The sequence below is a fragment of the Epinephelus moara genome, chromosome 20 (assembly GCF_006386435.1).
Source record: "Epinephelus moara isolate mb chromosome 20, YSFRI_EMoa_1.0, whole genome shotgun sequence".
In the NCBI taxonomy this organism is placed as follows: Eukaryota; Metazoa; Chordata; class Actinopteri; order Perciformes; family Serranidae; genus Epinephelus; species Epinephelus moara.
In genome coordinates, this window is record NC_065525.1 from 45,487,019 (window position 1) to 45,500,121 (window position 13,103).

At 40.8% G+C, this 13,103-nt stretch overlaps 1 protein-coding gene across 1 annotated transcript in view; it reads left to right on the forward strand.

The window, feature by feature from the left end:
• Positions 1-13,103, forward strand: part of LOC126407356 (voltage-dependent calcium channel subunit alpha-2/delta-4-like) — a gene marked incomplete at its 5' end in the record, with an annotated part of 135,442 nt that overhangs the window by 64,624 nt on the left and 57,715 nt on the right. Inside the window, 13 exons of the mRNA XM_050072155.1 lie at positions 523-583; positions 2,351-2,501; positions 4,085-4,159; positions 4,675-4,764; positions 5,147-5,260; positions 5,967-6,045; positions 6,155-6,288; positions 6,543-6,560; positions 7,977-8,054; positions 8,194-8,274; positions 8,391-8,465; positions 8,718-8,804; positions 8,910-8,981. Coding sequence (XP_049928112.1) covers positions 523-583; positions 2,351-2,501; positions 4,085-4,159; positions 4,675-4,764; positions 5,147-5,260; positions 5,967-6,045; positions 6,155-6,288; positions 6,543-6,560; positions 7,977-8,054; positions 8,194-8,274; positions 8,391-8,465; positions 8,718-8,804; positions 8,910-8,981 — 1,115 coding nt within the window. The remainder of the gene's footprint in view (positions 1-522; positions 584-2,350; positions 2,502-4,084; positions 4,160-4,674; positions 4,765-5,146; positions 5,261-5,966; positions 6,046-6,154; positions 6,289-6,542; positions 6,561-7,976; positions 8,055-8,193; positions 8,275-8,390; positions 8,466-8,717; positions 8,805-8,909; positions 8,982-13,103) is intronic.

The following is a 13,103-nucleotide window of genomic DNA, read 5'->3' on the forward strand; positions in this document are numbered from 1 at the left end:
GAGCACCTGGAGGAAACCCACGCTGACACGGGGAGAACATGTTAGAGCACCTGGAGGAAACCCACGCTGACACGGGGAGAACATGTCGGAGCACCTGGAGGAAACCCATACTGACACAGGGAGAACATGTCGGAGCACCTGGAGGAAACCCACAGAAAAACATCAGCCGCCCCCATCAACAAGGCGAATATTGGCTAATACCAATGTTGGGCTGATGAATCAGTGCATCCCTATCGTCCCACACATACCTCTTAGATACTGGTTGCAGCTGAGACTTTGCTGGTCAGAGTTCACCAAAGATGCTCTGCCTCCACCCTTTGTGACAGTGAATGTTAGTGAACACAGGTGAATGTTTGCCAGTGTTAATTCATGCATGTGTGATGGTGTCTTTATACAGCCTACATAATCTGCTGACAGTTTGGTAGTTTGTTGTATCTCTGAGTGTTTCCATGTTAACTGCAGACAGTGATATCAGCAGTATCTGAGAGGTCGATCTGAACTGACTCCATGTGTCTCTGTCAGGTATTAAATGGACTCCAGACTCCAACGGTGTGGCAGCTTTCGACTGCAGGAACAGGAACTGGTGAGTTCAGTCCACCAACATCTTCTCACATAAAAACCAGACAATGACAAGGTTCACATTTGATGTTTTAAAGGAACTATCTCAACATTTATTGGACTGAATGTGATGAAATGTGCTTCACATATTAATGTTACATTCAGGATGAATGGTAACAACATTGGTGATTCTGACTTTTCATCTAGCGCCATCATCAGGTCAGCATTTTTAATGTGCCCAATATTTTGGTTTATGACCAAATATCTGCAGAACTGGTGACATCCATGTTAGCATGCTAATACTCACTCTGAACATGGTAAATATTATCCCTGCTAATCTTCAGCATGTTAGCTTTCTCACTGTGAACATTTTAGTATGCTAGTGTTAGCATTCAGCTCAAAGCACAGTTGTACAAAAGTACAGCCTCACAGACCTGCTAGCATGACGAATAAACATAAAGATGAAACTTGAATCACATTTTCAAAACGCCCGGTTAAAAATTTCGATCCCACTACTTAAACACGCATTATTTAAAACAACAGATGACGTTCTCTGCTGGTTTTAAATACAGCTGGTGGAGCTCAGACATTGTGTTTGAATGAACACACTGAACTCAGTTTGTTTACAGATATAAATAATATTCAATAATAATCTGCTCTGCTGTAAACACTGAGGCAGATCACTTTAGTCTGTCAGTAAAGGTGTCAGCACGCCAGCAGCTTGGAAACAGAAGCATAAAGTCCAGAAACATTAACGACATCATACTTTGAATTTTGCCTGTTTTGTAGGTTTTTTTTAAAAAGAAGTTTATAAATATTACAACATATCTTCAGCCTGTGTCTCGAAACTCACAACACCAGGACTTCATAAAGTTTAAAAAAAACTTTAAAATACAATATCTGCTGTCCTGTTCGTTGATCTGTCACATGTTAAAATAGACAGATGTTTATTGGAACAAATGACAGTCCCAAATGCTGCAAACTTATATAGCATGAAGAAGAAAAGTGTCTAAAATCCTGAAGTCAAACTCAGTAAAATGATTTGAAAGAAGGAACAGGAAGTTAAATCCTCACAAACACCAACCGAAAGACGTTTAACCTGATATTTTATAAACCAGAAATGACAAAGTAAAACCTCCAAAATGACCATCAAGCTGAGTCAACACCTCTGACAGTAAAAACTGAAACTGATGTTTAATTCTTAGATACAGTGTGTTTGTTGTTTTGTGTCTGTTAGGCTAAAAAGCAAAGCTCAAAACTGACGGCCATGTAACAACAGAAATGATTATTAATACATAAAAAGAGAAACTGCCTGTGTGACACTGAGCTTCAGTCTGAGGCGCTCGTTCTGCTGGCTGTGTGTCGGCTGAGCAGCGGCCAGCCAGAGTCTTGATCCTCTGGAAAAGACGATAAGCTCCTTCCTTAGCCGGGTCACTGCTGCCCACATGGCACCATATGCGACTGTTCATGCATTTCTAAATAATACCAGAGAGCTGCATATGTCCCCGAACGCCACGTCACGCCGCATTACTGCAGCTGAGCTGGAAAAGCTGCTGCCTGTAACTCTGAGTGACACATTTTATTTGTTTCTATCAATAATGTGGAGTTTATAGAGATTATAATAATAATAATAATAATAATAATGATATATCATTTATATAACACCTTTCAGACAATATACTGTCAAATCTGATCAGTCACTGTGTTTGATAGTGCAATAAAGCGTGTAACAAGAGGACGTCACAAACATTGAAATGAATGGATAGTGGGTCTGTTGTCATGTTGTGTTCAGGTACATCCAGGCAGCCACGTCTCCCAAAGACATCATCATCATGGTGGACATCAGCGGCAGCATGAAGGGGCTGAAGATGACCATCGCCAAACACACCATCAACACCATCCTGGACACACTGGGAGAGAATGACTTCGTCAACGTCATTGCTGTGAGACAAACACACAAACAGACTCGCACACACACACACATTTCAACAACCAAACACATGAACACATGTCTGACATTACAGCAGTGGTAGAGGAAGTACTCAGATACTGTAAAAATACTCAGCTACAAATAAAAGTCCTGCATTGAAAATGTTCCTGCAGCAAAAGCATGTAATGAGAAAAAAGTCCCCTGTGACTCTACTACTGTCATTTATATATATATGTATATTTATAGCGTTAGCTGTTATAAGCCAGTGGCCAAAACTAAGTGCTAACAGAGGTTGCACTGATGATGTGTTCAAGCCCTATTCAGTAAAAATGAGTATTAGGTGAAGGTAAATTATAACCATCTCGTGATATGTTCAAATGCAATCTTGTAAAATTTATTTTTGATGAGAATCTTGAATGAATACAGTTGTCTGAAAGAGAAATTTGACGTTTTCACGGCAACATAATAATAATATAGATATTAGAGCAGGAAGTATGAGATATTATATCGTTAGAAGGCTTTCAAAGCAGTTTTTTTTTCTTGTGAAAGAAAGTTTTATAAAACGTGTTAAATAAATGTGTTTGATTGAATTTGTGCTCATTTAAAGACGAATGACTCTAAAACACTTCAGTCATTTTTTAAAATGTAGATTTCTTTTTCCCCTGGCACGACAGAGGGAATCAATAGCAACAAAAACAATCTGTTCATCCCACATATCATCAGATAATTACTGTGAAATCAGGATTGTACTGTTGTGGTTGGTTCAGGTGGAGCTGATTATGAACCATTAACTAATGATTATTTTCATCATGGATCAATCTGCTAATTATTTCCTCCATTAATCGACTGATTAGTGAAAACAGTGAGAAATGTTCGTCACAATGACCCAGAGCCCAAAGTGACACCTTCTCAACATTATCACTAACACATTACAGTTATTAACATCATTCAGAGGAAAAGTTTGTGAAGCTGAAACCATGAAATGTTAATGTAATGGTGTCACATTATTTTTCAGCTGTACTTGTATAAACTGCTGGTTAAATTAATTTATTACATAACATCATATTTTATAAACCTTTGTATGTTTTCTGTGTAAAAATCTTCATCTGCAAAGTAACTAATGCTCTCAGATAAATTCAGTGTGTAGAATTTAAAGGAGCGTTGGAGGTAAAATACAAATACTCCAGGTTTGTACTCAAGGGTTCAGCATGTAAGATTTAAGGGGATTTAGTGGCGTCTAGCGGTGAGGATTGCAGATTGCAACCAGCTGAAACTTCTCCTGGCTCTGATTCTTTCAGTGTTGATTGTTGAGGAGGTTTTTAGCGGGAGCTGAATTATCCACAGAGGTCTCTCCTCCTCTCCTAAACAAACAGAACTGGTCATTAAAACTGGTTAAAACACTGAATAAAGCAGTTAAACATTAAAAGCCAAGCAGGAAACCATACTTACTATACTATATTCCAGTATATCCCCCTAAATCCTACACACTGGACCTTTAAGTACAGTACTTGAGTAAATGTACTTAGTTTCCTTACATCCTTCGGGAGGCTGCTGTTACTGGTGTGCGGATTTGAACCTGTGTCCTCCTGTTTGCAGTACACTGACTACGTTCGGTACGTGGAGCCGTGCTTCAAAGGAACTCTGGTCCAGGCCGACTTGGACAACAGAGAGGTAAGACCATTATCTGCTTCATGGAGGCTTAAAGAGCTGATGAAGCGTCTTAGCGGCCAACACACACACACACACACACACACACGCACACACACACACACACCACACAGAGGAATGCCCCTCAACGCTATTTTCAGGTCAACCTATTAGCCTACTTCTTGACATGTCAAGCCGCAGCAGGTCTTCCTCTGTCCAGTGCTCTGCAGTCTGATCTCAGAGCTACAAGGATTCAGATTCTCTACTCGTGTAAAAATACCAACATTATTGCAATATATTGTATTTTTTATTTTTTATAGTTTCACTCTTTCCTTCTTCGTATTGAAATTAAGACAAAAAAAAATCTAAAACAACAATTTCCTGCAGCATAAATAAAGCTTTACCTTACGCTCTACTGATCTGATCTTATCTTATCTTACCTTACCTTACCTTTCCTTACCTTTCCTTTCCTTACCTTTCCTTACCTTACCTTACCTTACCTTACCTTACCTTATTTTATTTATCTCTGTGTCTCTCAGCACTTTAAGCTGCTGGTGGAAGAGCTGCACGTTAAAGGTGAAGCGAAGATCAAGAACGCCATGAAGGAATCCTTCAAAATCCTAAATGAGGTTTGTGTCCCATGATGATCACAGGAGCAAGAAGAAATGAAGCTCTTCATTTAACAAAACAAAACTTAAAAGCTCTCAGATTATTTTTGTATTGTTAAATATTAACATGTTGTTGCTGTGGTCTCCTACAGGAAGTTAGAAAGCATTTAGCCTTAGAGGATGTGATGTGTGTGTATATACACATTCAAATATGCAGTTTCTAAAACCAGTTGACATTCAGAGAAACTTTTTTTTGGCCCTGCTTTGCCTGCCGAACTCAAATCCAGAGTTGAATGTGATGCAGACAGGTCACTTCACAGTCACTGTGACACCTGTAAGTTCTTATATTGTGTCTGTGTGTGTGTGTGTGTGTGTGTGTGTGTGTGTGTGTGTGTGTGTGCAGGCGAGGGTGAACGGTCAGGGCAGCATGTGTAACCAGGCCATCATGCTGATCACAGACGGAGCCATGGAGGACTTTGAGTCTGTCTTTGAGGAGTTCAACTGGCCTGAGCGCAGGGTGAGGACGAGCACTGGGGGTCAGAGAGAAGAGACGATCTCTCCGCACATTAACTGGGATTTCTCTGCAAAATCAGCTCCCTTTCACCAGTGACATGAGCTCATGAGACTGGGCATGTTTAGCACCAGCATGTGTGTCTGTGTGCACATTTATAGCTGGGGCCAACTGCAGAGGGTACCAGGCCTTTATCTGAATAGATATCAGACACAGGCCTTTATTTCTTGTGAGCAGTATCATGAACGTGCTGTTTTCTTTCTACCAAACTTCACCCGTATCACCACACAGAAGGGAGCGTGCATCCAATCATGGACAAGAGACTCGTGCTTGTGACAGTGCGACATGTAAACATTAATGGCGTCCTCCTCGGCTGAGCTGTAACGTTAGCTAGCTCGGTGGTGTTATGTGAGCTAGCAGCAGGTGCCGGCTTCCTTCTGTGTAGTGATTTGGTCGGCGGGTGTAGTTTAGTTTAAAGAAAATAGTTCCTGCATGAACCGGGTTATGATTTCTGGAAAGAGACGTTTATGTTGAGTTTTTTTAATGTATTCTTTTTTCGTGCTTAGTGCACCACAAGCCGAGTGCCAACTAGTCCCATTATATTGGAGAGAAGGCCGACTGATGGACGCCCACAGTGACTGAAACACGACAGTAACTCTGTAGATGAGGAATCCAGTACAACAAAGGGTTAACAAACTGTTTCTCTGTTCAGGTGCGAGTCTTCACCTACCTGATCGGCAGAGAGATGACCTTCGCTCAGAACACCAAGTGGATCGCCTGCAACAACAAAGGTGTGTGCACTTGACTGTGTGTGTGCGTGTTTGCGTGTGTGTGTTCGCGCGTGTGTGTGTGTCTCTCTCTCTCTATAAACTGCATGTTTCTGTGTGTGTGTTCTCTCAGGTTACTACACACACATCTCCACGCTGGCCGACGTGCAGGAGAACGTCATGGAGTACCTGCACGTGCTCAGTCGGCCAATGGTCATCAACCATGACCATGACATCATTTGGACGGAAGCTTACATGGACTCTGTGGTGAGCCAGAGCCGGCCAATCAGAGAGCTTAAAGTAGCGGCTCATTATTTTCTAAGTGTATCAGACATGAAATCATGAAACCTTTCTTTCTACATTGTCATTTTGGGGTGAACTACTCCTTTAAGTGAGCATACTGTACAGTCATCATCATCATCATCATCATCATCACTTCACCTTCATCTGTCTGCTTCCTCCCTGTGTTTGGACTCATTCTCCCATGATCCTCTGGGCGTTTTCCTCCATCGCTCCGACAGCTTCCCAACACCAAGGAGGTAAAGAAGAAGAAGTTGTAGTTTTAGATGAACAGTTCTTCATCCTGCAGGATTTAATATGTAGAAGAAGACGATTTCAGTACACATAAAAGTTACATGGTATATGTTTGACATGTTAGACATTAATATATCAACATATATGAAAGACTCCCTCTGAGTTATTTAATGACCTCCCAGAGTGTCCTGACCCTCATGTTGAGAACCACTGGTTCACATTATAGTGATTGTAGTACTTTTACCACCAGGGTGCTTTAACATGCACACAGTACTGCAGTAGTCCCACATCACCACCTGGAGTTCAACCTCAGAGCTGCACTAGCTGCATGTAATGTCACAATGAACATGTTATATTATATGTAAGGGATGATGTACAGCGAGCAGGTTGTTATTATAACAGGGTGATGTCACAGGATCCCAACACAAACAGCTTTTCATTTGATTGCTTCTGCTGACAACACTGACAACAAAGCTGTGTATAAATTGTGTGTAGGTGACCAAGAATAAACTCTGTATAGAAAATTCAAAGAAAAGACTGTAAGATTGTCATCGTTTTATCAAACCACACAGACGCTGGTTGAACATGGTGTCAGTCACCATTTTAAATGTCTTCAGGCTGCTTTCACACCTGCCCGGTTTGGTTCGGTTCAGTCAAACTCAGGTGCGTTTGTCCCCTCAGTGCGGTTCATTTGTGCAGGTGTGAACACACCAGAACAACCGGACTGAGACCTTCTTGAAGAGGTGGTCTCAGTCCGGTTCCAAAGGAACTCTGGTGCGGTTGGTTTGTGGTGAGAAGGTGTTCCGACCTGGATGTGAAGCAACTGCAGTCACATGACACATTGTTTGGGTTAAACATGAGCATGTTACAGTCCTGGAGGATTATTAATGTGCACCTCCTCCTGTACTGCCTTAATATGCACATTCAGCACATCCAATGCATCAAAACATTGTTTTCTAGTTGGAGCCGCGCCTCGTTTTCAAACTGTATGGTTTGACTAAAATGAACAATGACAGCAATATAGTCCACGATGAGCAGCGCTAAAATCAACCTGCGTAGTTGTCCCTCCATTGTGACATTAGAAAGTGTCACATTTATCTTGCAAGTGTACTCTTCTTCAACGTTTGCTTTACTTCCTGGATTTTTCCCACATGGAAATTCTGACCAATCAAGAGCAGCTTTCTCACACAAGGCATTTGATCTGGTCCTCTTGTAAATGCTGCCGTGAGAACACCAACCAACTCTAGGCAATTATACAACTTTGGAACAACATGAGTCCCTGATTCAGACCAGAGGAGACCACTCTAGGGCTGACAGCAGCCTTAAAATCTGTCTCCCCAGTCCATCAGTCATGTTTCAGAGTGTGTGTTCTTAAAGAAATAGAAAACTCACTGTGTGTCGATTGTTTTGCTTTGTCTCAGCTCTTCACCACCAAAGCTCAGAGTCTCCTGCTGATGACCTCGGTGGCCATGCCAGTGTTCAGCAAGAAGAAGGAAACGGTCAGTGTCAACTCTGTCTACTGTTTGTGTTTCACATTACAACAGTGTTGTTGTATTAAAACAGTTGATCAGAGGGGAGATTCCTCCAGATGTCTAAAACTCTGTGGTATTAAAGTGACCCTGCTGCCTGTCTCTCCAGCTGTCCCATGGGATCCTGCTGGGTGTGGTAGGCTCTGACGTCCCACTGATGGAGGTGATGAAGCTGGCACCCAGATACATGGTGAGCTTGGCTGAGATGTGTCGGGAAGTTGGTCTTGCTTTTCACAATAAAAGCTGTAAATGTCAAAATTCCTCGAGCTTCCTCTCCATGTGTTTCTTCCTCACCTTCCTCCACAGCTGGGAGCTCACGGCTACGCCTTCCTCATCACCAACAACGGTTACATCCTGGCTCACCCTGACCTTCGACCTCTGGTGAGTTCAACATGAATGCAGACGACAGATTTAACTCAAGAGCAGCAGCAGCAGCAGCTCTGATTGACTAGATCTCTATTTAAAGAAAGAGATGTACCATTACAGTGTAGCAGATGTCCTGAAGGGTACATTAAGGGGAGAAGGTATTAAGTATTTATGAGCACGGTTATACAGTATTTCACTACTCACACACACACACACACACACACACACACACACACACACAGTAACAGTGTGTCCTCTGTCCTACAGTATAAAGATGGAAAGAAACTGAAGCCGAAGCCAAACTACAACAGTGTGGATCTGTCAGAGGTGGAGTGGGAGGATACAGATGAGAGGGTAACTACGATTTCAAACTCAGGAATTACAGTAGGAATGAAAGCCTTCACAAATTGATTTGAGAGGAACACAACTGATTTAACTTTGTATTATTTGCACTTGTAGCTGAGAACAGCCATGGTGAGGGGAGAGACCGGCAGCAGAACGCTGAGCATCAGAGCATCGGTGGATAAAGGGGTGAGGAATCAATCCGTTCACATCGTGTTAAAAAACACAAATAATTCAGTAGTATTGCTATTGCAATACAGACAAAAACATTTTAGAGTATAAATAAGAGTAGTTCTGAAATAGCTGTGAAAATTAATCTTAGAGTCACTCTTATCCTGTAGACATTTCCTTAACCAGTTATAATTTCTCTTTACCTGTGAAGCCTTGGGCTGATAAGTGGTGCTGCTGTCAGGTCCCTGTCCTGATACCTGCCTGGTTTCTCCCTGTCCCTCTTCTATCTATTGCAATAATATAGATAATAAATGTGCAAAGCAAAATTTATAATAGGATTGGGAATAGTAGTGGTGACATAGCTGTGGAAATTAATCGCAAAGTCACTTTTGTGCTCTAGATATTTTCTCTCAGCCAGTTATAATCTCTCCTCACCTGTGAGGACCCTGCATGATCATCCTTGCTGGCCTCTGGTCCACTGTCTCCTCCCTGACCCTGCTCTTTCTATTGTGGCAATTAAGATTAAACTAATATGTGCAAAGCAATAGTGAGCACAAGTTCTTATTAAGGAGGAGTGGGTTTATTCCTAGCATGAAAATAGCTAGCAAGCGATTTAACATAGGTAACAATAACATTAGTGTTCTTGTTAACCAGCTAAACTTGATATATTGGCATCTATTAATTAGTCATCACTTAGCTAACATTATCTACATGCAACAGCATTACTCAGCTTACACGGTTTGTTTGGAAGAAACTTTGCAAAGTTTTTTGCTTCTTGCTGGCTGGTTTGCTGAACATAGTTCACACAGAGGCACTGCCCAGCAGCACACGTCTCGTCTGATTGATTCTGATCACAACATAACAGCATGTGTATGTGGCCTGGCGCTACTTTAAACGCCCCATGTCTACTCATGGTGCTACAACTTCACACTTTCATCAAACTGTAGCCCCAATACTGAAGAAACTTTTGTACATTTAAACCTATTAAAAATTATGAAGTTCATCACTCTGTTTTTTCAAAAACTGTAAAACTTCTTAAACCTGTCTCCTCCCACAATTTTTGCTCAATTGACACCAAACTTGCTACAGAGCATCTTCAGACTGTCCTACAAAAACTATGTTTCTCAGATTTTTGATTATCAAAAATTGAGCCTACAGTGTATCAAAATGTTTGACTGTAAACTATAATTGTAGGTGGTTTGTAATGTAAATTACTGGGTATATCTTGCAGTGTTGGCTGTTCCATGGCGTATCACGGTATTTTTAAATGTATATATTTTTTCATGGGTGTGCGTAGTGGCTGATTCTTCTGTCAGGAGTGCATAAATATAAAAACATTTTAATTTCAGTGTCATCATGTACGTACTAAAAGCTTCAGTTGCTTGGCCTCAGAAAAAGATGCAATATGTGAAGGAATCCAAGTGCATGAAACCGTTGCAGGATGTAAACTTTTTTGTGTGTGCCTAAACTGCCAAATTGTAAAAACAGAACTTAAAAATGACTAGATATGCTCACCACTTTAACACTGCTTTATTTTTAAAACAAAGTATTTTTAGATTGTTGTGAAACAGAAATCAAAGTTCAGTACACACATGATATTGGTATTATATGTTGATATTAAAAGGCTTTTATATTTTACGTACTGTTGACAGTAAAATAAGCCACTATAAACACACTCAAAGTATTTAAGTATTCAAAGAGAATTTCTCAAATTTTCTGTTGCATAAGAAATAACCCTGATATTAATTCACATTATATTATGAATCACTTTCAACCTGGTAAGACGTACAATGAACCCAGTGTTTAAATCATTGCTCTGAGCCCCTCTGTCTCGACTGTCTGTCGCAGCACCATGTCCTTGCAAAGGTAGATTGTTGCTGCATTAATAAAGTCGCTCCACCGAATACTTTTCTTATCACATGCAGTGCCTTGAGGAAATGCCAGGGTTATTATTTGTTGTATTAGAAAGTTATCACCCTTAGTAAGTGGGCTACACAATTAATATGCTTTCCCTCTCCCACTGAAAAGCTGATATGCTTCGCCGCACTACTTTAAAGTTTCTGTGTATTTTAATAGCAGGTTAAACTTGATCTCCAAGTGTTGAAGGATTTTATTGTACATTATGTGTCTGTTGTAATTTATCCTGTGTTCCTGCTGTTTGTCATCTCCTGTTGATTTGGTCCAATCAGACGTGTGAGACGACTCCTCTGTATGTCTGAATGGTCTCTGATGCTTTTAGGTTGTGGAAAGTTCTGTTTACAAAGAGATCTTATTTAGCATGAAGGGTTTGTTTTGTGTGTGAAGAACAAAATGCTGTACAATGGTTTAACTATACTGATAAATGACAGAGACACAGATCCCTCTGAGCAACAGCTGAATAAGAACAGAAGAAATTAGCAGTCATTGGTAAAAGAAGCTGGAAGCTTAGCATCAAAACGTGTGCAGACTTGAACAGGAATGGTTCCTGTTTAACTGTCAAGTGCACGATAATGCCTCCAACAAGCTGGAAATACCTTCAGCTCTTCTTCAAACTTCACAATAGAAACAGAAGGTCAGTGGGAGGGTTAGCTCTGTTCAAATATCAGCTGAACATGCTATGAACTGACAAACCACAGTTTAACCCTCTTCAATCTAACCACTGTCTGAACTTCAGAGGGCCCGAAGAGAAACACACTAACTCAGTATTTAGAGCCCAGTTGCAGCAATAATGATCGAGGATCAATGACGCATTTCTGATGTGGAAAACAAATTCAAACCCAAGTTCACACAGTATTACTTTGGGACATCTACTAAATGGAAGTTTGAATCATTTGATTCTTTTTCATTTGGAGGCAAAACTATTTCAGATGCAAACAATACATTTGGTTTATGAATTATACTGTTTTATATTGAAAGGAGAAAAATCAAATCTAAACAAATTGTGTTTGTACAACCTTGAGAAGTTGTATTTCAGTGTGTGGGGTGGATGTATGGGTGAGATGAGGAGTTAAAGGAGATGTACAGAAACAGTATATGTAGGAGGTGTGCAGATGACGAGGGGTGATGCTGATGGGTTCATTTGTTTATTTAATTGGGCCTGGTTGAGATGGGGTTTGTATATTTAATATCTAACACTGTTGTTTATTTATCTGTATTAACGGTGCTGGTAAAAATAGTAAAATGATTTTGGCTGACAAGTTCCTTTTTAAATGAGACATGAATACTGAGAAGGGGGAAGGATATATAAGTGTACACTTCCTCCTGGTCAGTCAGTCAGTTCAATTGGTTAGGTTTAGGCAAGAGCAGCGAGATTGATTAGGGTTAGGGTACGAGTGTCAGGCTAAGCCAATCAGAGGCAGAGTAAGGTACAGTATCCTAGGGAATGCAAATTTGGTCCTGATCTGGTGGCTCTGACAAACTGTAGCTCACACTCAACATTCACTGTTACATTCATGGTTCCCTGCTCCCTGACGTCCAGCTCGCCTGCTCGTCCTGAGCGCAGACAAACTGTTACTCGCTCCTCACTCGCCTCACATAAACACACACACCACTAAACACTTCTGTGGAGGCTGCAATAGACTGTGTGGTTTTCTGACAGTGTTTACATTTAACTTTATTTTATCGTGCATTGTGCCCACATGACCAACGCAGCATCTTTGTGTTTACCAACTCTTCCTCTTGCATTTCTCCAACATTTGAGTCATTTTGTCTCTGCGACTGGAAATGCAGGGTTGCTTAGGGGAGAGGGGGGCTGTTGTGACAGTTTTTGATCTGATGTCACCGCTCCAAAACCTCTTGAACTATTTACGGGCCGTACACACGTCTTTAACCGCCTGGAAGTGCAAGGTCGGACACTGGGTCCTACTATTGTGCTTTTTTTGATCCAGCTTTCAAGAGTGCAGCGGTAGGTTGTGTCTGCGGTTTCTTTTTTTTTTATAACATAAATTTTTATTAAGTTTTCACATGCATATAGACAAAACAATACAGTAAACAAGGTACAAATTAAAATAACAATAGTAATAACACTAACAAACTGTCTGGAGATGAGCCACTATTGAGTCCACTGTTCCATTTGGCATTTGTTCAGTTGGTGTCACGTCTCATATAGATGTTCCATTTTTCCCAGTTCTTTTCAAATACATTCTCTTTGACTCTCAAAAG